This window comes from Pleurodeles waltl, chromosome 8 (assembly GCF_031143425.1).
Source record: "Pleurodeles waltl isolate 20211129_DDA chromosome 8, aPleWal1.hap1.20221129, whole genome shotgun sequence".
NCBI lineage: Eukaryota > Metazoa > Chordata > Amphibia > Caudata > Salamandridae > Pleurodeles > Pleurodeles waltl.
This window is the reverse complement of record NC_090447.1, coordinates 19,967,706-19,994,767: the sequence shown is the minus strand read 5'-3', so window position 1 is coordinate 19,994,767 and position 27,062 is coordinate 19,967,706. Positions and strand designations below refer to the sequence as shown.

General features: G+C 45.2%; 1 protein-coding gene across 1 annotated transcript in view; it reads left to right on the top strand.

The window, feature by feature from the left end:
- Nucleotides 1–9,605: 9,605 nt before the first annotated feature.
- Nucleotides 9,606–27,062, top strand: part of LOC138249313 (extracellular calcium-sensing receptor-like) — a 65,872-nt gene continuing 48,415 nt past the window's right edge. The window contains exon 1 of the mRNA XM_069203271.1: nucleotides 9,606–9,763. Within this exon, the coding sequence (XP_069059372.1) occupies nucleotides 9,606–9,763 (158 nt within the window). The remainder of the gene's footprint in view (nucleotides 9,764–27,062) is intronic.

The window sequence follows — 27,062 nt, the reverse complement described above, 5'->3', positions numbered from 1 at the left end:
ATAGAAGTGTCACAGCTGGTATCATGTGAAGGGTAAGAACACTTTATTACAGTATATATAGAAGTATCACAGCTGATACCCTCTGAGGTGTAAGAACAGTTTATTACAGTATGCTTACATTAAGTATAGGTGTTTCACAGAAGGTATCCTGTGAGAGGTAAGAACAGTTTATTACACAGGGGTTAATTTGCGCGGGTGGGCCCTAGCAGCGCTTACTTTAAGGCGCCTGCACTCTTGCAGTACCTCCCATGGGTGGTGGTCTGCAGGACCTCAGGGCTAGTCAAATATTTCCTCACCCAGCTGCATGTCCTTCCAGACTCTTGACCCACCCAAGCCAGGGTACTAAGGACGGCTGTACTCTTTCAGTGCGGCATGATTAATGATCCTTTCTTTTGTTTCCTTGAGTGCTTTATCCCTGATGGGTTTTCCACCATTCTCTTTTTCATCCTGGTGGGATGAGGGAAAATAAATTCCAGTTCCAACAGTTGAGTGCAGTTGAGTCCCATGGGCCCCCAAAACAAGTGCTGGTGGCCCCCACCATCAACCACTGCCTCAGATTAGGCGCTGGTGGTCGGTAAAGACAGCAGCAGTGGTTCTCTGGTCTCATGAAGGCTTCTTTGACTTTTGTTTGTCATTTCAGTTTAATTCAATGGAAATACCGAATAACAGATATACCATTTCACATCAACATTATCAATAATACTTTTTTTAAACAAAATACAAACTAGATATCAAGGACAACGTTCTATCAATATACAGTATTACCTTTTGTGTACATTAAGGACACATCTCTAATATGCATTCCAAATGTTCAAAAATGTTTACACAATTATTTTTCCTAAAAGTAACCCTTCATTCCCAGGCACTCACACAATTTACCAGTGAGTTCAAAAATAGACCTACAATAGTGTAAATCGTCCTTCAGGCAATTGTTTTACAATGTTGCACGAGTTCGTATATCTCAAAATAATTTAAAAAAAACTTCTGAGAAGTCTCTTTCTATTGTTGTGTAAGAAGACATTGGGAATGAGCTGCAACATTTTCACAGTATCCTTTCATAATCTTCTTACTTTCTTACAATGTCACAAGAAATGCTTCATATTCCCTATACTATTTTCATATATTCAACTGAAGTTACCACTTTTAATTCCTACTTTATACATTCTCTCTTGTGCCCAGTACATTAGTAAAATGATTTTATGGTGTTGTGTCCCTAGATTGAGATCCCCAAAAAGCATTGCCAGTTTTTGAGTCATCTGTGTCCACGTTTTCTCCTCTACAAGATGCTTTCTGTATTAGCATAAAATCTACCTCCTGTAAAAATCTATTCTGACCACTAATTTAATATGCAACAAAATGTGCTCTGTATAACATTATCAATCAATCAATCAATACTTCTATAACGCAGCTTATCACCAGTAGGGACTCAAGGTGCTGTTGCCGGTGTGCTGCTCATTTGAATAGCCAGGTCTTGAGGTCCTTCCCCCTGCTGTGCTTTTTCGGATTCTGGGAATGGGTGCGAGGGCAAGGTAGGAAGAACGGAGTTGTCTGTTGGGTGCATAGAAGGTGAGGTGGTTGTTGATGTAGGCCGGTCCTATGGATGTGTAGTGCCTTGTAGGTGTGAGTCAGAAGCTTGTAATTGATGCGTTTGTTGACCGGGAGCCAGTGTAGAGATGGGAGGAGATGTGGCTGTGTCGGGGATGTCTAGGATGAGCCTGGCTGCTGCATTCTGGATTCTTTGTAGTCTTGATTGCAGTTTCTTTGTGATGCCGGCATAGAGTGTGACGCGTAGTCCAGTTTGCCTCTGAGAAGTGCATGAGTGACTGTCCGCTTCGTCTCGGTGGGGATCCATTTGAAGATCTTTCAAAGAAGTCAAAGGGTATGGAAGTATGACAAACAGACGGTGTTGACTTGACAGGTCATGGTTAGGGACGAGTCTAGGATGATGCCCAGATTGTGTGCGTGGTTGGTGGGCATTTCCCAGGGTGGTAGGTAGCCAGGAGTTGTTCCAGGCAGAGAGGGTGGAGCCGAGTATGAGGATCTCTGTCTTGTCCGAGTTGAGTTTGAGGCAGCTGGCTTCCATCCAGGCAGCGACTGCTCTCATTCTGTTATGGATATTTCTCTTGGCTTTGCTGTGTCGCCGGTCAGGGAGAGGATCAGTTGGTATCATCGTCATAGGATATTTTGTTTAGGCCATGTTGTGTGATAATTTTGGCGAGCGGGGCCATGTAAATTTTGAAAACTGTCGGGCTGAGTGGGGATCCTTGGAGCACTCCACAGCATGTTTCTTTAGGTTCCAGTGTCAACGGTGGTAGTCTGACACTGTGTTCTTCCGATAAAGAAAGATTTGATCTAATCCAGTGCTTTATCACGGAGGCCACGGAGGGCACATAGGGTGGAGTGGGAGACGGTGTCAAGTGTGGTGGAGAGGTCGAGGAGGATGAGTGCAACCGTTTCTCCGTGGCACAGTATGACGCGCCTTTCATCAGTGGCTGCTAGGAGTGGTGTTTCGATACTATTAGTGACATCAAAGTTTGAAAAATATGACTGTCTTGAACTTTCACAATAGGTAGACCATGGGTCACCTCAATAAATCTATTCAGCTCTGACAATTCATGAAAACTTCTCAACTCAAAAAGTGAAGTCATATCTTAGGACCACATTTGTTTACTTTTCATAACTTCCTTGTCTAGCTTTTCCCACAAAATCTTCTTGTGTCCAATATTAGTCAAGGGCTTGTTCCAAGAATTATTCTTCAATGTGGAAAAGGCAGTATGTTCAGAGAGCCAGATATACTTGACCAGATTGCTTTAAAGTTCTTTATGTTTGAGGAAATATTCAGGCTGTTTTTATTTTAGTAAGATGTCTACTGTAGAGATATTGCTCTGTAATAATTAGTCACAATTGTTAACACAAAACCACATTTATTTATTTAATTACCTTTTGTATTTGTTTAGTGTAATATTCACTTTAGGGTACCTTGGAGCTGAAAATGTAATTCAACTGAAATAGATAAAATGCCTTCACAGAAGCTGCTGTTAACTAGAAAAAAGTATACCCTAAAGAGCCAGAAAAAGTCATGTTTCTAAACTTGAAAAGATTGGAGGCCATATTTAGTGAAAAATCAAGCAGTGCAGTGAGCCATCTTGATGTGCCAAGGGAAAGGGCAGGAATGTGCCATATTTACCATCATAAGGCACATTCCTGTCCTTTCCCAGTGCTGGCGCATTTTTGGCCTTCCATGGCTTGATAAATCTCATTTAGGCTTTGCAGTGCCCTTGCATCCCCTTGTGAGGTGCAAGGGCAATGCAAATCTTTGACAAATATACCCCCTGGGATCTATCGGTAAGTCAAAAGGCAGTTTTTTCTGATATTGTGCAGCTGCAGAAAAAAAAGCTCTGCTTCCTAGAGGGATTCGTTTAAATATAGGAATGTTCACTAATGGCGGTCCGTCTGATAATAATAAGTGTTTTTGTTTGTTGAAAAATAAATATACCTGAAAGAAGATTAGGTCAGGATCATAAAGGGTTATGGATTTAAATGCATTTCTCTGGGCTATTGGGAGTCAATGCTGTGTTGGCAGAGCTGATCCCAGTAAATCCTATTATTTTAGCTTTAGTACCCTCCCTGCAGCAGCATTCTGTACCAAATGAAGTTTCTGGACAGATTTCCAGAAAGCATGAGATACAAAGCATTACAACGGTTGCATAAATGACAGGAACACATTGACAATCTGAGTTCTCAGGTTTACAGTAAACAGATTGATTAGTTATCCACCCCTTTCTTGTTAGATTCCTTGGAAGCTCCCCCAAACAAGTAAGGAAAGCAGAGGAACATTTGCCTGCATTATACTACAGTAGTATGAATATCTCCCCTATTGTTTCTCGAAACAATCAGATGGGCTCAAATAATTTACTTTTTTATAAAAAGATGAGACTTAACCTATCTAGACAGTGAAACAAGACAGGGAGACATTTGGAGAACATATTACAGAAGTAAGAAAATGTACTACTGACTTCAAATTGGGTGGCAATTTGGAAGATAGATGACAAGATAATTTTATGCTTGGATGCAAAAAAGAGAAACTCTAGTTGAAAGGTGATTCTAGGTTTGCAGGAGTTTTGCAAGCCGCTTAAAGAACTGAGCACTGCACTGCATGTGTGGAAGAAATTAGAAAAGAAAATGGGAGTAGAGACAGAGTACAGGGAGTGGCCAACAGGGGCAAAAGTGCGAAAAGGAACTATGGAAACAATGCACTCAAATGTTGGGGCATTTCACGTATGCCAAAGATGTTCAGCCAGGAAATCTGTACACAAACAATATAGAAAGTGGGGTCATTTTTCAGAAGTGTGTAAATCTGTAAACATACCCCAAAACTGGCCAAGAGTTATGTGAAGAAGTAATGCAAGTGATATTGCAAAAAGGAGGAAAACGAGAATCAGCTCTAGTAAAAAAGCTGAAGATTGATGGTCATGAAGTGCAGATGCTGTTTGCTTCAGAGGCAAAAGTCACATTGATTTCCAAAGAGTTATATCACAAATATTTCAAGGGAAAAGTTAAAATGTAGAAACCAGATGTTAGACCCACAGGTTAGGGGGGGAACCCAATACAATTGCTGGGTTATTTCATTGATTGTATTGATTACAAAGAGAGGTTTCTCAAGGGAAAGGTTTACATTTCTATAATTATAAAATATGTTTACGTTTCTATAATTATAAAGTATGTATGTTATACCCTAATTTGTATTAAAAATGAATTTTTATAATTTTCATGAAAATAGAACTACATTAATTTTATTCACTGTTAAAAACATTAGAGCTTAATGAACAAATATCTTCACTTTAAGCAATGATTCGTTTTTTAATTTAAACTCCAGAAAAATAATTTTAATCTATTGCATTTCCATTAACTAAATATTGTTTTTATTTTTTGTACTTTTATTGAGCAAATATACAATGTGAAAACTAAGCAAGATGATATATTCAAATACATAATAACAATGTTGGGTGCCTGAAGCACATTTACGGGCAAAAGAAAAAAGAAGGAAAAGACAACAGAAAAGAAGCCCTGTCAGCTGAGCCATTTACCATCGATCTTATCCTGAGTTATGCTCCTAAGCCAGCTATTCACCTTATGATACAACAGTGATCTTTAAAACATCCTTTATTACCAGATCTGATCATTCTATTTTGAAAGTCGAACCCCACAGAATTAGAGACGTGGCAATCAGTGATGCTGTGAATAAAATCTATTTTGCCTGAATAGTTAGCTTGGAGTGGCAAGAAGTACCAAACAGGGCTCCCATAGCGTCAGGGGCTAGTACCACTCGTAACTCTGCACTGATCCCTGAAAGATTCTGTCCCAAAACTGTATAAGCTTGGGGCATGAAAAGCCCATATGAAGCCAGTCCCCCTGAATATTGTTGCATCTTGGACAGAGACCTGAAGTATCTGGATAGACTTTTTTGATCTGCGCTGGAGTGAGATACATCATCCATTTTGAAAAGAAAGCCATTCTCTTGAAATGTGCCCCCCTCATAGCTTTATACAAAATACTACTGTACTTCCTCCATCTTTGCAGATCTATTTTGCACCCTGTGGTGTTTTCGATTTTTGTCAGAAAATGAGGGACTATTCGCGATGCTCCCTGGGAGCTCAAAATCCGATATCAATTGCCTATCCCCTTCTGGTTCCCATAAAATGCCTGAGATATTGTGGAGGAATATAGGTCAAGTAGTGGAACGCTGGGAAGCAGAAAATGCACAATTTGAAGGTAGGAAATTCTAAGAATGTCTGGAATTGGTACTTCACCCTGACATTGTGTCCAAGTCTTAATTTGTTGCCCAATTAGAAAATCAGAAAATCGGGTAAACCCCAGTTCTGCCCATTGCCTAACCTGGCATGGAATCAATTTTAGCCCCATCATCCCTGAATAGACAAGCGATATTGCTGGATGAAACATGGGGACTTGGTAGTTCTGAAAAAATTTGCAGAAGCTTAGTACAGATGGAAGTAGGGACTTTGGATCTGGTAAGTTTGGGCTGTCGCAGAAATTTAAGAAATGGTGCAAGCCGGCAACTTTGTTCTGTTTTCAGCATAGCTTTCAGGTAGAAGTTGAGATTAGGAGAGGAAGCTGTTCTACTATCCCAATCCATAAGTGGAGCTGCATAGCACATCTTGAAATGCGGTAAAGATAGCTCTCCCTCTTCAACAGAAAGACAGAGAACTTCAAGTTTCGCCCTTGGTTTCTTATTAGCCCATATAAACAGCCAAATTATCATATCAAGATCCTTAAAAAACCTTTGAGGAATTTTCAAAATCACACTGGAGAAAATGAATAGAAAGAGAGGAAGGATCATCACCTTGACCAATGCTACACGTCCAATAACTGACAACGATGAAGCTTGCCATTTCTGTAGTAGCTGTTGAGCTTTCTTAAAAGTAGAGACATAATTTAAATCAAAAAGATCTGAGAACTTATGCAAAATGTATATGCCTAAATATCTAATGGGGTTTGAAGATGAAACTGAGCCTGCACATCCACATTATCGGAGGTATTAATTAGCAGAGTTTCCAGCTTAGCATGACTGATCCTATATCCCTACAAAATCACAACAGGGAGTACGGGGTTCTTTTAATGTAACGAGGGGTGGGTCAGTGGTGTATCAGTTGAACACCAGACCCCTCGTAGTCCTCAACTAGAGGCGAGATATCGGTGAACTATGGTGCTGTGGAGGGTCTGGAAGCCCTGGAAGGTGGGGAGGAGGGGGGGAATTTCCTTTACGGACTAGGTGGTCTCACACACTATATAGTGTCATGCTTCATCATATGACCACCTAGCCCCACCCAGGTAGGACAGTGCCACCTAGGCGGACTCAACCTCACTGTTAAAGGAACAGGAGGTAGTGCGTAAATTAATTCTGGTTCTGGAAATGGAGGGATCCAGCTAGACTAAGAAATAAAAACACCTAAACAGATACCTATGTGAGTATTTAATAAAAGGTTCTGTTTGATGTGGTTAAAAAAGGAGATTGGGACACCAATGTGAGAACAATGACTCACAGGGTCACCTATCTAAGAGGAAGGAGCCGACATGTTTCTGCCCTCAGTAATGAGCTCTGGAAAGTCTTGGGGCATTCATCAGGTCGAAGGATCCCTGTTACTCATGATCAGTGTGAGAATAAGTGCTGAAGAAATAATAACAATTGTGTAAGTATAATAAAATATAGGGGGGTCCTACCTTGCCAGGGAACTACCTGGGGGGCCCTATCACGAGAGGCTACTGGCCTCTGGTGTCCAGGAAAGGGAGTGTCCTCTTATTGTCAGACTTGCATCAAAGGTGGGCGCTCTCTGTGCGCCTAAACCGACCTCTCTCAGGACCACTTGGATCTCCCCAGGTCTGAGAATATCTTTATTTTTTCCAAAGCCCTAGCAATATTTGCGGTCTCTACTGAAAGAAATAAAATCTATCATCTGCAAACAATTTTAATTTGGGTGCGAGCGGAACAGGAGGGAGAATAGAATTATCTTGACATATTGCTGCAGCCAGCGGTTCAATAAACAGCACAAATAGGACCGGAGAGAGAGGGCATCCTTGACACGTACCATGCTAAATTTGTAAAGTTCCAGCAATACACGTATTAACAATAATATTGGCTTGGGCCTTAGAATGAAGATTTCTGACTACTTGAATAAGCTGTCTTGGAAAGTTAAACTTTGTTAAGATCCTGAAAAGCACCTCCCATTGAATTAATTCAAAGGCTTTCTCTGCATCCAACATTATAATGGCAGCCGGTATAGTATTGTGGAAGTAATAATCAATTGGCTGGATTAGAAAGTTAGTGATTGTTGATAACAGCCTACCTGGTATAAAGCCACATTGGCCTTCGTGAATAAGTCTTGTACTACTTTTGCCAGTCTTTGTGCCAAAATCTTTGCTAGACGTTTATAGTCAGAATTAAGTAGGCTAATGGGACGTTATGAGTCAGGTTGTTGGGGTGGCCTTTTTTTTTTTTAGAAGCTAAACAGTGGCCCTTGTAAAGGATGTGGGCATCTCTCCACCCTGAAGAATATTATTAAAAAGAGAAACCAAGCACCCAGCTAATTTATCAACCAGAATTTTGTAGACTTCCGCTGGGAGACCATCTTCCCCGCATGCCTTCCCATTCGCTGAGGCCATAATTGCCTCCTTAACTTTAATAAGTGTAACAGGCGAGACAGGTTTTGCCCTCGATGTCTCATCTAGTTCAGGAAGATGCAATGCATCAAGATATTGAGTAGTCTGCTGAATATTGGTTGGAAGAGAGGACGTGTAGATATTTGCATAATGAGATAGAAACACCCTTTCAATATCTCCAGAGTGATTGACGAGAATACCTTGTCCTATATCAACTATGCTTTTGCTAGTCTCTCTCTTGGATTTTATCTTTTTCACCGTGCCAGCCAGAAATGTACCCACATGTTCACTTTCTTCATAACATCTCTGAAAGCTTCTATGTTGATTGACTATCTCGCGAGATAAACAATAGTCCTTTAGATTAATCTGAGCCTCTCTCAATTTTACGGCCACCTCGGAGTTGTAGGAGGTCTGCAGGGCTCTTTGTGCTTGATTACATACCTGCTGAAGCTCTTCTACCTTTTGTTTAGCAGCCTTAACCATATAAGCTTTATGGGATATTGTTTCTCCTCTTATGTGAGCCTCAAGAGCTTCCCAAATGGAAAATATGGAAGCAGAATCTTTATTAGTTTCTAAAAAGTCGGTAAAGGAGGTTTTAAGGGTCTGTACCCATCCTTTATCTATTAAAAGGGATTTGTCAAGACACCAACGTATCTCAGCAGGCAAAACGATACTAGCCTGAGGTGCCACATGATCTGAAAATGGGTCAGATACAAAAAATGACTTATTCACAATGAACTTCTCAATTGGTCATTGGTAATGTAGTTTAATTACAGCAAACATTTAACAATTGTCTCGGACAAAGAAAACATAAGTGATAAACAAGCTTGAAATTCTCTACATAAAGTTATATAAGTATTAACACCAACCTATGTACACCTATACACACTTTTTTATCTTCATCAAGCGTTTAGCGGGATGAAAAGCCGGCCTGCTGGAGGCGAAACTTATTGCCCCTAATAAGAACATTTTTCAGAGGTGACATATGGGAAATCCTGACATTATAAACATGACCTTAAGTCTGAGATACCCATGATAAGTAGGTCTTTATCTCTCCGTGAGTCGTGAAGAGGCCCATATTTATAGGGGCTGAAATGCATCGACTTTGACATAAGGAGGTTGCCACATAAAAATTAATGACATACGGACTTTGATTATAGTTCACATGCCTCCGGTCATAAGTGCTTTGGGGAAAGCAGGACTATCGGATGTGACCATATTGGCAACCATCTTTCTTCTATGTGGATTATAGTTTCAATATATTTTTAACCACACTTCTAAATTATGATGGAGATCGAGTACCAAATGTCATCCGCAGACACAAATACATTTTATGGGAAGGCCACTGAAGCGCAATCTCTTAAGACTATTCAAAATCAATGGTTCAAACCAGGAAAGTCTTTCACTCCTTCAGATCCAGACTACGGAACATGAACAATCCATTCTCTTTCTCAGGCCTGGCAAGATTCCGGATCACCTACAAAGGCTCATCACACCTGTTTAACGTTCATGGAGATCTGATCTCCTTCCTAAACAACATCGAAGAAGAAGAAATGGACACTGCCTGTCCCTCCAAGACAGAGCCTCTGTAATATATTATCACTTCCACTTACCTGCTTCAGACCATATTAGATACTCTCTGAAATACATCTATCTTATGTGTAAACTTCACAATTATGGTAAGTCTCTCCTGTGAACTGAGATGGCAGGTTCGTATTGTGTTAAGAGGAAATACGCACAGTTTAATGCTCACTGAATTAATGTACTGCAATAGGTCAAACATTAATCAAAGTCAGATAACTTCCCTGAGTGTACTCCTTATATTCATCAGCACCTCTATGCTTCAGACATTTGGTAAATACTCTCTGAAGCAGACTTGATCCCATTTTACCCTGTTCCTATGCAGACTTAGGCCCTCATTACAACCCTGGCGGTTGGTGTAAAAGTGGCGGTAATACTGCCAACAGGCCGGCAGTAATTACCGCCAAATTATGACCATGGCGGTGCTATCTCCGATAAACAGCCAATGTACCAAACCGACCGCCAGGGCGGGAAAACAGACACCACGTCGGTAGCTGACTACATCCAGGCGGAAGTCAATGTTCCGTCCACCATACTTTTCCAGGGTGGTACCAACAACATCAAAAGCCTGGCGGAAACAGACCTCAGAAGGGCAAGGACTCACCATTGGAGACACAGGGAACAACCAAGCCGCCATGGAGCCCGAGCTGCTTGTCTTCTCCATGGTCTTCTACGTGCTGCTCCACCACGAACACCAACGACGGCGACGATGACGACGGTGAGTACAGCCGCCTAGCACACAGGGAGGGGGGAGGAAAAAGAGAGTGAAATACAAACGCACAACACACACACACACACAACACCATACACACAATCATCTGCAGTACTGAAACATATTTACCTCGGATGAATAATGCAAGGACAAAACATTTTTGAAAAAGTGAATGTAGTGAGAGCAACACATCAAGATGAATAAGTGAGGCAAGATAATAGATATATACATATGTACATAAAAAGGGACACAGCCCAGTCTACAATGTACATTGTCCACATGGCCACAGGCCAAATTCCAAGGCCACACATGGCACCTGCCTCAACACGGAGAGAACACTGCAGGGGCATCAGTTTGGAAATAGGCAGGCACCGCAGGGGGATGGGAGACGGGGAGGCACATCAGCCGGCAGATGGAACAAGACCACTGGTTCTGGAGGGGGCAACATGCCCTGGGATTGGTCCTGGGGAGTGCAAGGCCCCAGTCTCTCAAGTGGGTGACTTGCCCACATGCTCTGGAGAGGGCAACATGCCCTGTGCTTGTTCCTGGGGAGTGCAAGGCCACAGTCTCTCAAGTGCGTGACTTGCCCACATGCTCTGGAGGGGGCAACATGCCCTGTGCTTGGTCCTGGGGAGTGCAAGGCCACAGTCTCTGGAGTGGGGGACTTGCCCACTTGTTCTCGAAGAGGCATCATGCCCTCTGCTCTTGATCCTGGGAAGTCTGGGGTAGGTGGGTGTCTTACCCACTGGTTCTGGAGGGGGCATCGTGCCCTGTGCTCTTGATCCTGGGGAGTCTGGGGTAGATGGGTGTCTTACCCACTAGTTCTGGAGGGGGCATTGTGCCCTGTGCTTTTGATCCTGGCGAGCCTGGGGTAGATGGGTGTCTTACCCACTGGTTCTGGAGGGGGCATCGTGCTCTGTGCACCTGATCCTGGGGAGTGCAAGGACACAGTCTCTCAGTTGGGTGTCAGACCAACTGGATTTGCAGGGGACAGGCTGCACAGCAGCCTATGGAGGCAGGATTACATACCATCTGCCTGTGGTGACGGCCGCTCACTGGTAGTGGTGGTGGTGGTGCTGCTGCTGGGGGGGGAGGCTCCTGCCCATCCCCTGCAACCTTGGACAGCTGCTCAATGGTGGTGGTGGTGGTGCTGCTGGGGGGGGAGGCTCCTGCCCATCCCCTGCAACCTTGGACAGCTGCTCAATGGTGGTGGTATTGCTGCTGGGGTGGGGAGGCTCCTGCCCATCCCCTTAAACCTTGGATGGCCGCTCAATGGTGGTGGTGGTGCTGCTGGTGGGGGGAGGCTCCTGCCCATCCCCTACAGCCTCGGACATCTGCACAACCATGGTTGGTGGTGGGGGCTCCGTCACAGTCCCTGCCCCAGGCCCCTTGCCCTTCCTGCCTGCTGGTTCTGGCTCCTTGCTCTTCCTGGCAGCTGGGGCAGGCTCCTTTAACTTCTTACCAGCAGTTGGGGAAGGCTCCTTAGTCTTCCTGGCAGCAGCTGGGGCAGGCTCCTTTGTCTTCCTGGCAGCAGCTTGGGCAGGATCCTTGCTCCTTCCGGCAGCTTTGGCAGGCTCCTTTCCCTTGAGGCTGCCTGGTGCAGACTCCTTCACCCTCAGGGCATGTGCCTTGGATCCTTTTCCACCACAAGTGGGTATGGTGATGACTGGGCCCGTGGACTGGGTGGCTGAGGTGCTTGGCTGGGGTTTTGCCATCCTGGCCAGACATGCAGGATAGAGGGGAAGGGGTAGGGAAGAGGTCAATGGTGGATAGGAAAGTTTTTTTAGGGACATTGGGTTGGGAAGAGGGAGAAGGTTTGGGAGTGGAGGAAGAGGGAGTGGTTTTAGGAGGTGTCTGCTGATTTTGGATGCAGGTGCATAGGCTGGATGCTGTTGTGAGGTGGATGGCTGTTGGGTGTCTGAGTGCTTGCATTTGTGTACCTTGGGAGGGGGGGACAGACACAGTGGGAGAGGACACAGGGGACGTGCACATGGCTGTTGTGGAGATGTCTGCCAGTAAGGTGTGTGTTTTGCTAGGTGTGGTGGTGATGCTGGTAGTGGATGATGGTGTAGTGCACGCAGGTGTGAGTGTAGACGGAACTGGGAGGGAGATGGAGGAGGAGGAGGAGGGGGACAAAGTGGAAATTGTGGATGTTGGTATGTCTGCATCTGGATGGTGTTTGTGTGAGTGTCTGTGGGATCAAGTGTGGTGCTGTGTTTGCCTGTGCCCCTCTTGTGTGTTGTCTTGAGTGCATGCTCGTCTGCCTGTGTGCTTGGGATAGTTTGGTGTTGAGGAGAGTGGGATTGGGAAGAGAAAGTTGGAGGGGGGAGGGTGGAAACAGGGACAATGGCTGCCATCAGAGAGGAGGCCAGAGCCTGGATTGATCTCTGTTGGGCCGCCAAGCCAGTGTGAATGCCCTCCAGGAATGCATTAGTCTGTTGCATCTGGGCTGCCAGCCCCTGAATGGTATTCATAATAGTTGACTGCCCTACAGATATAGATCTCAGGAGGTCCATAGCCTCCTCACTCAGGGCAGCAGGGCTCACTGGGGCAGGGCCTGAGGTCCCTGGGGTGAAGGAGATGCCCACCCTCCTGGGTGAGCGGGCACGGGCAACTCACTGAGGGGCTACTGGGAGGGCGGTGCTGGTACGGGGGTGGCCGCTGTACCTGTAGCTGGGGTGGTCACAGAGGTGTCCGCCACTACCAGGGAGCTTCCATCGGAGGAGGTATCCGTGTCCGAACTGTCCCCTCCAGTGTCTGGCATGGTGACCCCCTCGCCTTCCATCCTACTTGTGCCCTCAGCGTCGGTGGACTGTGCCTCCTGGGTCCTGTGGGATGCAGCTCCCTCCATCGTTGGTGCTTGTGCTCCTCCGCCAGATGATGCTAATGCACATAAGGACAGGGTGACAAAAGAAGAAGGGGGGGCAGAGACAAAGGATACTCTTGGTCAATGGCTGCACCAACACCACCGTTGCCGTACACAGCACCGTCACACACAGGGAACAGGCCTAGGCACTATGCATTGCACTACCAGTGATATTGCTAGCCACCAAGGCATGGGGAGGGGCACACACCGGCAAATCCAGCACACCTGGGACCCACGCAGCCCTGACCAGTAGTGGATGCCTATGAGCTAGGTAGCATAATTATCCCTTCAGAACCATAGCCACCAGGGGACCTATGCTGCAATGTCAGGCCTGGCCTAGGGCCACCCACTGACACACACCCACCACCCGGATACCACCCCACCAGGCGTTAGTAGTAATGATGAGCACTGTACTCACCCCCTTGTGGCTGCTGTGCTGCCCTCAAGCACCCATCCAGCTCTGGATAGGCCACCTCCAGTATGTGGGCCATCGGGGGTTAGGGTTCGATGGGCACCCCTTCCTCGTTGGGAGGCCATCCCCAGCTGGGCCTCTGCGGTCTTCCGTGCCCAGCATCTTCGCTCCTCCCACCCTTTCCGACAGTGGGTGATCCACCTGCTGTAGACCCCCAGGGTCCGCACGTCCTTGGCGATGGCACGCCATATACCCTATTTTTGATAAGCGCTGACCTGAAGAGGAAATAAACACAGGAAAATAGTATTAGTCAGACAGTCCTGCCTGTTACACTTATGGCCCACCATACCCCTTCACATCACCCTTTCCACACACATTGCCCAGCACACAACCAATAAGCCGCACAGAGGATATCCACCCGCCCCTTAAACGAGGCCTTCACACACCACTCTATGCATTCATGCCACATGTACTCACCTGTTGGTCTGGAGGCCCATACAGCAGTCTGTACTGGGGTAGGACCCCATCCAAAGATCTCTCCAACTCTGCCGAAGTGAAGGCAGGAGACCTTCTCCCAGTCACACGGGCCATGGTAGGTTCCCCACACAGGTCACAGCAGCACATGCAGTGTAGGTCCTCTCCTGTTGAAGATAAGGTAGCAACTGAGGAATCTGATATAAAATGGCGATCACGTCCGCAGCAGTGCATACCGTCATTGCCGGCGTAGATCATCATTGGCCACTGTAACTCATAGGGCCCAATTATAACCAATGAGGAGTTGCACGGCGGTTCCCGACCGCCTCCCGCAATGGCACACAACGTCAGCGGAGTTACCTCACTGCCACCTGTCCCTTCACACAGGACCGGCGGATGCCATTTCGGGGGGAGCAGGCCCTGGATAATTGCTGCGTCAAGGTTTAAATGTGGACATACTGGACAATTCACACTGACCCATTACAAGTTAACAACAACAATGTTATGTTGTAGCCCCATTGTTCAGTTTGTGACCGTCCCCTCACTCTTTTGCCCCATAGATTGCTACCGCTGCGGATGAATAGAAGTTTGAGGCACATCCCATGTACAGACCCCTGGTGGACGTGGCAACAATGGAGAACAGTCACATTATCCTCCCTATAGACTTGACAGAGCCACAGTCACAGAGCTGTGTGCCCAATTGGAGCCTGACCTGATATCTGCTATCTGTCACCCCACTGGAATCCACCCTCTTGTGCAAGTTCTACCTGTGCTCCATTTCCTGGCAACTTGTTCTTTCCAAGTGACAGTGGGCTTGGCAGCAGGAATGTCACAGCTAATGTTCTCATTAGTGCTGACAAGAGTTTTGTCTGCCCTGATTAAACACATGTGCAGCTACATTGTTTTTCCCCAGGTGGAAGATTTGTCCACAGTGAAGGCCGAGTTCTATGCAATGGGACATATCCCCAACATAAGATCGATGGAACACATGTGTGTGCTTGGTGGGCCAGTACATCTCCCACGTCAATGCTAAGTATCCTGGGTCGGTGCATGATGCCTTTGTCCTGAGGAATAGCAGCATCCCAAATGTGATGGCCCAACTACATAGGCACAGGGTGTGGCTAATGGTTGAGCCCTGGTCACCACCCAGTATATGTTGGTGTATGGGTATGGTGTGGGCCATATGGGATAGTGTGTGGCTAAATGTTGTCCCTCAATATTGCAGGTGACTCTGGTTACCCCAACCTATCTTGGCTGCTGACCCCTGTGAGGAATGTCAGGACAAGGGCAGAAGAAAGTTACAATGAGGCACATGGGTGATACAGAAGGATTATATAAAAGACCTTTGGCCTCCTGAAGGCCATGTTCAGGTGTCTCCCTGTGCTACTCACCCAAGAAGGTCTTCCAGATTATAGTGGCATGCTGCATGTTGCATAACCTTGCCCTGAGACGCCATGTGCCTTTTCTCCAGGAGGAGGAGGCTGAGATGCCCGTGTGGCAGCAGTGGACCCTGTGGACAGTGAGGATGAGGAGTCAGAGGATGAGGACAACAGAACAGCAGTCATCAGACAATACTTCCAATGACACACAGGTAAGAAAGTGTTACTTCACATTTCATTGTAATTATTTAGAATTTCTGTGGCACTGGCATGCTGTTATTTCCCACTTCTATGCCCACTTACTGTACCCTTTGACAATTCATTTTACAGATGTTGGTGCCTCACAATAGCTCCTGGTGTGACCACTGCAGCCAGCTACAGGTCATTAACATATTCTCATTTACTGTACAGTTGAATTGCAATGTTTGAACCTGGTTAAATGAATACATACTTGAAAAATTTGACATACTCCATACTTCTATTTTTCCCAAGGGTGTTTATTGAAGTGCTCAAATATTGAGGGGCAAGTGCAATGGGATGGGGTGATGATCGAGGAAAGTCCAGGGTATTGTTCCAGGGTATTGTTCTAGTCTGTAGCACAGGTGCATTGTCCAAGGGGACATAGGAAGGGGAGCAATGGCAGTTCAAGGTGGACAGGGTGACTGTGTGGGACACAAGGGTGACAATCCTGAGAGTCTCATTTCCTGGCGAGGGTCTTGGCAAGGGTCTCTGAGTTCTGTCTGGATCACAGGGAACGTTTGCGGGATGGTTCTCCTTCTGCAGGAGGAAGGGTGCTGGTGGCCTATTGGTCCTGTGGTGGGGCCTCCTGTCCACTAGCGGCAGCGGAGGTGGAAGGTAGTTCAGATGTCTAGCTAGCGGCAGGGGCCTGCTGTTGTGTGACTGCCTCCCTCATAATATTGGCCATGTCTGCCAGCACCCCTTCTATGGAGACCAGGGTGGTGTTGATGGCCTGCAAGTCCTCCCTGATCCCCTGGTACTGTCCCTCCTGCAGCCGCCTGTTCTCCTGCACATTGTCCAGGATCTGGCCCATCGTGTTCTGGGAATGTTGAAATGCTCCCAGGACCTCTGCAAGTGCCTCCTGGAGATTCGGTTCCCTGGGCCTGTCCTGGTGCACAGCACTACTCCCAGTTTCCCTGTTGGCCTGTGCCTCTGTCCCCTGAACTGTATGCCCACTGCAACTGACCCCAGGTCCCTGATTGTCTTGGGTATTGTGGCCTTTGTTCCCTGTAGAGGTGGACACACTGCTGATTGACGTGTCCTGGGGACAGATGTGTGGGTACGCTGGGTGGGTTCTGTGGTGGTGTTTCCTGATGGGGGAGGCTCTGTGGTGGTGTGTGACTGGGCCTGAGTAACCGACTGTCCAGAGGTCCCTGACGGGCCAGGTTGGTCATCCAGATCCAGAAGACCAGAGCTGCTGTCATCACTGGTGGCCTCTTCAGTTGGGGGACTGGATATTGCTGGCACCTCCTCTCTGCTGACATTGGCTGGGGTACCTGTGGGGATGTAAATGATATGTTATGGTTTCTGTGTCTGACATGTTGTGCATCTGTGGCTTGCCCTCTTTGGTTGTATTTGCCCTGGCAGTTTTCACTTGTGTAAGTTGGTATGTGGTGGGATAGCTGATTCTCTCTAGTGTGCATGCTTTTGTGATATGTGTCCATGCAGGGCTGTGAGTGGTGTCCATGCATTGGTATGGCATGCAGGGCTTGGCACTGGGATGAGTGAAATGTGATGGTAGGGGGTGTGGGACATGGTGGAGTAATGGGAGTGAGGGTGAGGGTGGGGGTATGTGATGGCATGCAGGTAGGAGGGTGATAGTAGTAAAGAGTTGACTTACCAGAGTCCAGTCCTCCTCCTACTCCGGCCAGGCCCTCAGGATGCATGATTGCCAAGACTTGCTCCTCCCATGCTGTGAGTTGTGGGGGTCCACCGCAAGTCCTCTGTACAGCGAGTTGATGTCTTGCTGCAATGGATGTCTTGCTTCACCCGTATGTCGTTCCACTTCTTCCTGATGTCATCCCTAGTTTTTGGGTGCTGTCCCACGGCGATGACCCTGTCCAGGATTCTCCACCATAATCCATCTTCCTAGCTATCAATATCTGCTGCACCTGTGCTCCAGATAGCTGAGGCTCCTCCCTGATGATTTCCTCCACCCTTAGCTCCTCCTCTGTGAATCAGGGGTGTCTTTGTGGTGCCATGGGTGTTGTGTGAGATGTGTAGGTGAGGGTGTGTAGGGTAATGTGTTAGGGTGTGCGTGGGTGGTGTATAGGTGTAGTTAGTGTGTGGCTCTGGTTGTGTCTATGGTCTTGCTTTCTCTCTGGTGGCATTTGTTTGTAATGGTAAAGGGTTGTGATTAATGTGGGTATGTGTTTTATAGTGGTGTGAGTGGGTGTGTGTGGTGTGTGTATGAGTATCAGATGAGTGTTGTTTGAATTGTCCAATGTGGTGTTGTTTTGTTTGTGTGTGTGTATTTTGAACGCAGCGGAATGTACCGCCAATGGTTTACCGCCATTGATAGTCTGCCGTGGTGATTCGTGGGTCATAATGTGATGGGCGTTGTTCTGTTGGCGTAACAGTGTTGGTTTTGGTACCGCCAGTTTATCACTGAACTTTGGTGTGTCGGAATTGTGTATGTGGCTGAATAGTGACGGATTGGTGTGTGTGTGTCATAATATGGTGAGCGGATATCCGCCGTCGCAGCGGTAAGTTGGTGGCAGTCAGCGTGGCGGTAAGTGGGATTTACCGCCAATGTCATAATGAGGGCCTTAGTCATTTGTTGTAAGGCACACTGAAGAATATAGAGTAATCTTCACTGCAAGTGAATCCGGTTTACTCGAAGGGACAATAGCCGTATGATGGTACAAGATTATGTTTAATAGTCATTGAGTTAAAAATATGTTGCACCAAAATTTCTTTGTTAGGCTCAAACTATCATACTACATGCTACTTTCCTATAGATAGCAGATTCCGTTACCAATGGTATAATGTGATTGTTAGCGTAACTATAAGAACATTTCAATAATTCTGTGAACTAGTTTTGTAAACTGAAATAAAAGAACAGGGTGTAATATGAGGAAATGTGGCGCTCAGGGTGCCAATCTACCAAAGTAAATACCGGGGAACCCCACTAGGGAAACACCCAACCCTTAGAGGTCAAACAACCTCACAACTCAGAAAAATGCACAATGAGGTGCCCCTAAAGTACACACAGAACAATGAAATATATAATTCACATACACATAGTTGCACAAATCAGTCCATAATGCAATCTGTAGGTCGTGGAGTCAACCAGTAAAGTAAATTGATCAGTCCAGAGTTTATTGAGAATATGATTTCATATTGAATGGTCAGCAATCAAAAGAAATTTGTACTTCCAGCTTTCCAGCCAACACGTGTTTCGTCTTTGGGAATTATTAACATCCCTTACGACTTCTTCAGGGCTTACAAATCCAATACCACTTAAGCACTAGACAGTAGTGTCAGTTAATCCAAAACCGATATGTTGCAATGTGAAATTTCTCCGAATGGGAGTTCAAATACACCGAATGTTCCTGATTATTAACTCGATTATCCAAATATCGGCGCCTCCATGTCAGGACGCCCAGCTAGTGCGTCCTGACACGGAGGCGCCGATATTTGGAGGTCATTGGTTCACCAGCCACAAAAAAGAAAAACAGAGTTATTAACATCATCACAAAGCAGTGACGATCTCAAATCAAATCTCCCCAATTAATCAAAACTAACCATGGGAGATAATTTTAACATACCCCTTGACCCTACGATTGACCGTAACTCGAGAGCCAAGTTCACCATCATACAAACTCCTACCTAAAATATGCTCCTAATTTACTCTCATAGACACATGGCACATACAAAACCCAGACACAAGGGACTAACTTTTACTCTACTCCTCACCAATCCTTATCAAGAATTTATCATATTTTAGTGTCTAATAACCTGACAAGAACGATTTCCTACACAGCTATAGAACTCAGACTAATCTCTGACCAAATGGCCATGTTAACATCACTGGACTGGGGCACAACTCCCTCTCTCTCTAAGCCCTGGAGGCTCAATCCAGACCTTTTGAAAGACAAAATTAACATTGATAAGATCTTCACCGCCATCTGAAACTTCTTTCTCGAAAACTCCCCTGATGACTGCCCCCCCAGACACAATGAGATGCCATCATGCAGACTGGCCCATGGCCCACCACCCTCGGCCCACCTCCAGCACCCACCACCCACGCACGCACGCTACCTTGGAATCATACTGGACTCGTCTCTCTCCATGACCCAGCAAATCAATGTCATATCATCCTCCTGCTTCAACACCCTTTGCATGCTACGCAAGACTTTCAAATTGATCCCTTTAGAAACAAGAAAAACAGTCACCCACGCCCTCATAAGCAGCAGACTGGACTACGGCAACGCCCTCTACGCAGGGACCACAGCCAAGCTTCAAAGAAAACTCCAGTGAATCCAGAACGCCACCCCATGTCTCATCCTCAACCTCCCTCGCCACAAACACATATCCACCCACCTCAGATCCCTACACTGGCTGCCCATCAACATAAGGATAATTTTCAAAATCCTCGTCCACGCTCACAAAGCCTTCCACGACACTGGACCGGCTTACCTCAATGAACGAGTCAACTTCCACATACCAACTCGCCAGCTCTGCTCCGCCGACCTCGCCTCCGGCGGAAGATCCTCCTCCTACCTCGCTGCCAAGACCTGGAACTCCCTCCCCACCAACCTACGCAAGACCCAGGACCTCCTAACCTTCAGAAAGCACCTAAAGACATGGCTTTTCGAGCAGTAACCCCCCCCCCCCAGTGCCTTGAAACCCTACTTGGTGAGTAGTGCGCTTAGGAAATTATTTGTTTGATTGATTGATTGATTGACTATTAGAGGGATAATAATGAGAATCAGCGTTGAGACTAACAAATCTAGGAACTCACAATTTGAATAACTAGAAATCGAGATAAAACAACTGGAGACTAAACTTCATACTGAAAAAGGCACCCTTAGTCTGGACACTTTTAAACAGAAAACATATGAATACAATAAAATCTTGAGTGCTAGGGCAGGCCAATGGGTTATGAAATTCAAATTGATACAACCGTGCAAAGGCAACTCCCCTGGCAAAATACTTGCTCGTTACCTAAAAAGCAAACAAAGCAACTCACAAATATTTCCAGTTTAAGACAATCAGGGACAAATACAAATAGATCCTTACAAAAATTCTAAAATCTTCCTATAGTTTTACAGCTCTTTATATGACAGAACCCTAATATAAATCAGTCAGATAGTTTGGCCTACCCTAACAAATTTCCCCTCCCTAAACTATACAATGCCCAACAATCATCACTGAATCGACCCATTATTTATCAGGAGATTCTCACAGCAATTAAATCACTCAAAGTGGGGAAAGCCCCTGGCCCGGATAGCTTTGCCACCCAATTTTATAAAGTTTTACTGAGGAATTACGTAAACCACTTCTACTTCTTCTGCATGACTACACTAAAACAGGACACAAAGGAGGCACCAATGCGGAAGTCATCATAACCTTTATCTCCAAAGAAGGGAAAGACCAACCTCACCCAAAAAACTATAGACCAATCTCACTTAATAACTTGGACTGCAAGCTTTAGGCTAAAATCCTGGCCACATGTATAGAAATAATACTCCCCCTACTAATTGACACCTATCAAGCAGGCTTTCTTAAAAGTAGACTTTCTAACGATAACATTAGACTTCTTGGTCAAATAGTCAAATCCAAAGATTCTCTTGTTGCCGCAATAGCACTAGATGCTGAAAAAGCATTTAATAAGGTTGCTTGGCCCTTTTTAGGATCCACCTTATCAAGCTTCAATCTAGGCAAAACATTCATAAAAATGGTAATAGCCCTATGTTCTAATCTCAGCGCCAAAATAAAAACCAATGGAGTAATATCGGACCCATTCCGACTCAAACAAGGCACAATGCAAGGCTGTCCACTATCACCAGCCCTCTTCCTGCTAGCCATCAAACTGCTCCTATACTCTGTTTTATGACAAAAATAACTCTATAGGTATAAATATTGGAGATAGTTCCTTCAAGACAGCAGCATACACCAAAGACATTCTAATTATGACTGAACATGCAGAGATGATGAACAAAATCTCGGAATATTCAGCTGCGTCTGGATATACCCTCAATAAGGTCTGAGATCCGCCCAATAAACATTCTTTGCACCAAAGAGGTATTGCAATCGTCTGGCCTAGTTTGGCAAGCAAACTTTCATAAATATTTAGGTCTCAAATTTAATGATTGCCTGTCGGAATCTATGCACCACAATTAATTCTTAGTTCTCCAAAAAGTGCAGAACTTCCTAGGAAGCTGCTCCATCAAATTCCTAACCTGGTGGGGCAAATTTGAATCCATTAAAATGGTGATTAGTCCAATTGTTAATTACCTATTGAACTTGTCCCCCATACTATGCGCAGACTAATTTTTCCAAAACCTACACCACCTTATAAACAAGTTCCTCTGGAGCTCAAAGACCGATCACCCAAACACTTGAGTGGGGCGAACCTTGCAAACTATAGAAAATATCAACTTGCTTTCCCATCTACTCAAGGAGCGAAATGGCTTTCAAATGACCTTATGTTCACACCACCTTGGCTCTCTCTAGAACGACAACTAACTTATGGATTCCCATTAATATGCCTGCTAACTATTAACAAAAAACACCCTACCTTTAACAATATAGGGGGTCATTACGACATTGGCGGGCGGCTGTAGCGGTAACCGCCATGCGGCCGCCAATGCGGCGCACTCCTGCGGCCCTTATTAAGACATTCCCGCCGGCCCAGCGGGAATGAGGCCGCAACATAGGACGCGGCTCCTAATGGAGCCGGCGGTGTTGCGGCTGTGCGACGGGTGCAGTTGCACCCGTCGCGCTTTTCACTGTCTGCTATGCAGACAGTGAAAAGCTGGCCGAGGCACTGTTAGGGGGCCCCAGGACACCCCTTACCACCAGCCTCTTCCTGGCGGTGCAAACCGCCAGAAACAGGCTGGCGGTAGGGGGGTCATAATCCCCGAGGCAGCGCTGCTTGCAGCGCTGCCCTGGCGGATTATCACAGCCGGGGCTAAAACGGCGGGAAACCGCCGGCCCCGGCGGTGCGACCGCGGCACTACTGCCGCGGCCGTAATAGGCCAGGAAGCACCGCCAGCCTGTTGGCGGTGCTTCCGTCATTTTAGCCCTGGCGGTCTCGGACCGCCAGGGTCAAAATGACCCCCATTATCCTAAATCATACCTGGCTCAGCCTTTTACAGCTCGATAGACGCCTTTCCAAAACAAAAATTAGACCCTCCCTGCAATCTTTATTTGGTGCAATAAAGACATCAAACTGGACCCAAAACTCCCTATTACCAATTCCTGGAAGACAAAAGGTATCACCTTATTAAACAACCTAGGTTCCAAAAACCACCCCTGTTTGTTCTCTGATAGCTCAAGACAATTTGACCTTCCCTCCTCTGACTTATGATTTCCCTAAACTGAAGGTTGCATTCTCTAAGCATAAGGCCTCCCCCTCTAAGCATGCCTCACTCCTCTCCTATTATCACTCCTCCAGAAGGGTGGACACACCGCCTCCAGAATCTACTCCAAGCTCAAACCTACTTCCATCAACAGTAGTGGCAAAATGATTGGGCTCAAGATGGACTACACAAACCCTCAAATATAAATTGGCAAAGGATATGGTCCTCCCATTCTCCAAAAAGATAACTCCAAATTTTGCACAAACCAAACTACACATCCTATACAGAACATACTTTACCCCACACCGACTTGCTACTCTAGTCATCTCGGACAATGACAATTGCTGGAGCTGCAATGCATCTCACACAGACCTGTGTCACTTGTTTTAAGAATGCCCTCCAACACAATTTTTGGACTAAAGTTCATGACACTATTGATGATATTCTACAAACTAAACTTCCTAGGCTCTTCTCCTTTTCCGTATGCAACACCTCTCATCCTACATACAGTTCTGTCCTGTGGCGGGAAGACCTACTCTTAGCCGACTTACCCTTTACTCTGGCCCATAACAACATCCTATCCACCTGGAAATCTGTGGGAAATGCCTCTATCAACACCTGGTGGGAGTGGTTAATATGTGTTAGGTGCTCACTCCATCCTCTCAGCCCAGTACCCCTGGATCTCCGCCAACAAGGCCCTTTGGAACAAAATCAATAAATACCTGGAACTGGTCAACCCACCATCGCCAGCACCTCTCCCCCTCCAAGGTTCATCTCATATTTACATCAATGCTACAATCAAACTGTTTTTCAACATTAAAACTCCCTGACACAGTCTAGACTTCCCCACAGCTTCTCCAAATACACAGATAACCACGATGCCTCTCTCCTTCTCTCCCCCTAGATCTTTGTTTTTGTACACATTCCACTTTCTACCCTTTCACTTTCTTTCCCTCTGTTTACTTAGTTCCCACCATACGGTGAGGCAATTGAAATTCCTTTATCTAGTTGAATACGCACATATGATATATGCTTTCATATGACATGTATTAATGATTTTGCTGACCGTCTATTTTGTGAACCCAAAACTTTAAAAAAAAGTTATGAAATTAAAAAGATCCAGAGTATATTTGCTCTGTAATTGAAAGAGAAGCCTAAGCTGTATTTTGGGTTTTAAGGAGAATGTAGACTGTCCTACGGAGAAGTGATTTTGTAATCAGAGTACATCATAAACCATTAAGGAAAGTCTTAAGAAAAAGGAATTGATTCAGTCACTAGTTAGATGTGCAAGTGTGTCACTGCTTTGCAAGAATATCAGTTTCAGGTTGGCTGTGTACCAGGGTCCAATAATAAGGCTTTGTGTGCCTCTCAAGATTGATTGAAAATCATAAGGATGAGGGTGTTTCAGAACAAGAAGAAAATGCCGAACATAATGATTAGACTACTGTGTGCTCTATCAGAAAGAGTTGCATTACTAAGAATAAATTGAGGCAAGAAGCTAAGAAAGGTGAAATTCTTCAGGAAGTAATAGAAAGGGTTAAAGGGAAATGTAAAGAAAGGAAGAAGTGTAGTGAGAAAGTTGAGAAGTTCTGGTGGGCTAGGAAGAAATTATCCCTTACAGGGGTAACAGGCTAGCTCCACCCACTAAACTGAAGAAAAAAAAACGTATTAGTCTTGCCCATGAAAGACACCTGGCATCAGCAAAGTCAAGGAGAATTTGAGCCAAGGCTATTGGTGTCCATGGTTGGATCTCCAAGCTGAGAGAAGAGTGAGGGAGTGTGTAGAATATAAGAGTAATGGGAAGACACGCTCAACCATTAGAAAAGCACACAATATCCAGTAATCTGTGGAAAAAATAGACTTTGATATCCTAGGTCCCATTTCTGGAGTGAAAAAGGGTCACTACATTGTGGCTCAATTGATACATATTGCAGAAGGCTAAAAGTCAGAATATTAAATAAGGGAGAAACCAGTGTCATCACTAAATTATTAGATGACATTTCAATAGAGATGGATTCAAACAATACTGTTGACTGCCAAAGGAACACAGCTTGTATCAAAGGATATTAGTTTTTTTTCAAAAGAAAGGAATCTCAAGCTTAAGAGATGCGCTCACTATCATCCACAAAGCAATGGGGTGTTAGATAGATTTAACAAGTCAATTAAAAAGGCAATTCAGCTTGCTAGATTAAGTGATAAATATTGAAGAGATGAAGTCAAGGTGAATATGTATAGGGTTACTCCACCTACTGTGACTGGAAGATCTCATTTCAAACAGTTCAGAGGAAAGAAAGCTCATAGTTTTCCAAGTCCTTCCTGACCAACTAGGAAAAAAACACTAGCTGACACATGTTGGAGATTAGTGGAGCAAGAAAAAAGCAAGGTAGAATACAGGAAGGCATTGTTTGTTGGAGAGCAACAAAAGTGATTTTATTGAAAGCGGGACATGATGTATAAATTAGGAGGCCTATTTCTCAAAGGTTTTGCATTGCCCTTACACCACACAAGGGGACGCAGGGCAATGCAAGACCAAGGATGAAATTTACTAAGTCATTCAAGGCCACTCTGAGTGGCCTTGCATGGCGTGGTAAATCTGGAGTAACGCAAGGCAGCACAAGTTGCTGTCTTGAGTTAATCTGCCCTGTGGAGGCATTCCATGGGTGGAGCGTGGGTGTTCCCAGGCATCCACCCATGGATTTTGGTGCATTCCCAGATTTACCATGAGTAGTAGACATGGGAATGTGTCAAAATACTATGCCTTCCCAGGGAAGGTGCAATGAGGAGAAATATGTTTATTTCTTCTGTTCTTTTCCTCTTTCTATGTGTGCCTCTTTCTGAACCACATATAGAAAGAGGACAACGCCTCAGAGGATTGTTTTTTGTGCAGGAAGGTCTCCTTTCCTACACAAAAACAATCCTGCCTGCAACCCTGGCAGCTTTTCAACATGGTGGTAGAGTGTTTGCAGTGGCGCTAGGCAGCCAAAAATGTGCCAGCGCAAGGAGCGAGCAGTAGTGCACCATATCTTGATAAATGTGGTGCATTTATGCCCTCTCCCTTTCATGCAGTGCAGCACAGTGCACCACGGTGTCTTGCTGCATTGCATTGTGTGAAAAACATGATACATATGGCACTGAACCCCTTGTCAACAGAAGGGGTACCCCAAAGTTCTCTGAACCTCTAAAGGTAGTGAAAACTATCAGCAATACTTTGAAGATGGAGGACAATCTTATTTGTAATCTCAACAGAACAGTACAAATTGATTTAAATGGTGAGAACTGAAAAACAGAGCTAAATCTAAGTATGGACGTCCACATTAGGCTACTACTAAAGCCATATAAAAACAGCACCCAGGTCTGCAGTTTCAGGTAATGCAGAAACAAATGATATAAGAGTATATTGTTCTTCACAGAAACACTACAAACTACATCTTAAAGATAACAGCCATTGCTGGAGATGCAAAAAGGTATATGGTGAATTTGTGCATGGTTATTGAATTTCAGTTTGCTCTGCCTTGATTGAGAGAGACTCTTACCAAAACTAAGACATTAAAAAATTTAGAACTTCATTTGAAGTTATCTATTCTGCTTCTCAATGACCTCTCCTCAATTGAAACCTCAAGCAAAGTTAGGACTCTAGATAGCTGAATGAATCGTCCCATAGAACTGAAAAGTACTCAAAATGTAGCCAACTTGATTAGTTACATAATGGGTCAGCAATGCTTGGAAATAATAGCATACAGACACAGGGATGGTGAAGGTAGCTTTAAATCTAGCTGGTCTCTGTAGTTGGATGCTTGCATCTAGGTCAACGCAGTATTGTATTGTAAAGCATTGTATTGTAACAAATGAAAAGTCCTATGTTTATATTCCCTGTACCTGAACTTTCAAAGCTTTCAGCTCACTTGAATCTTTTGAA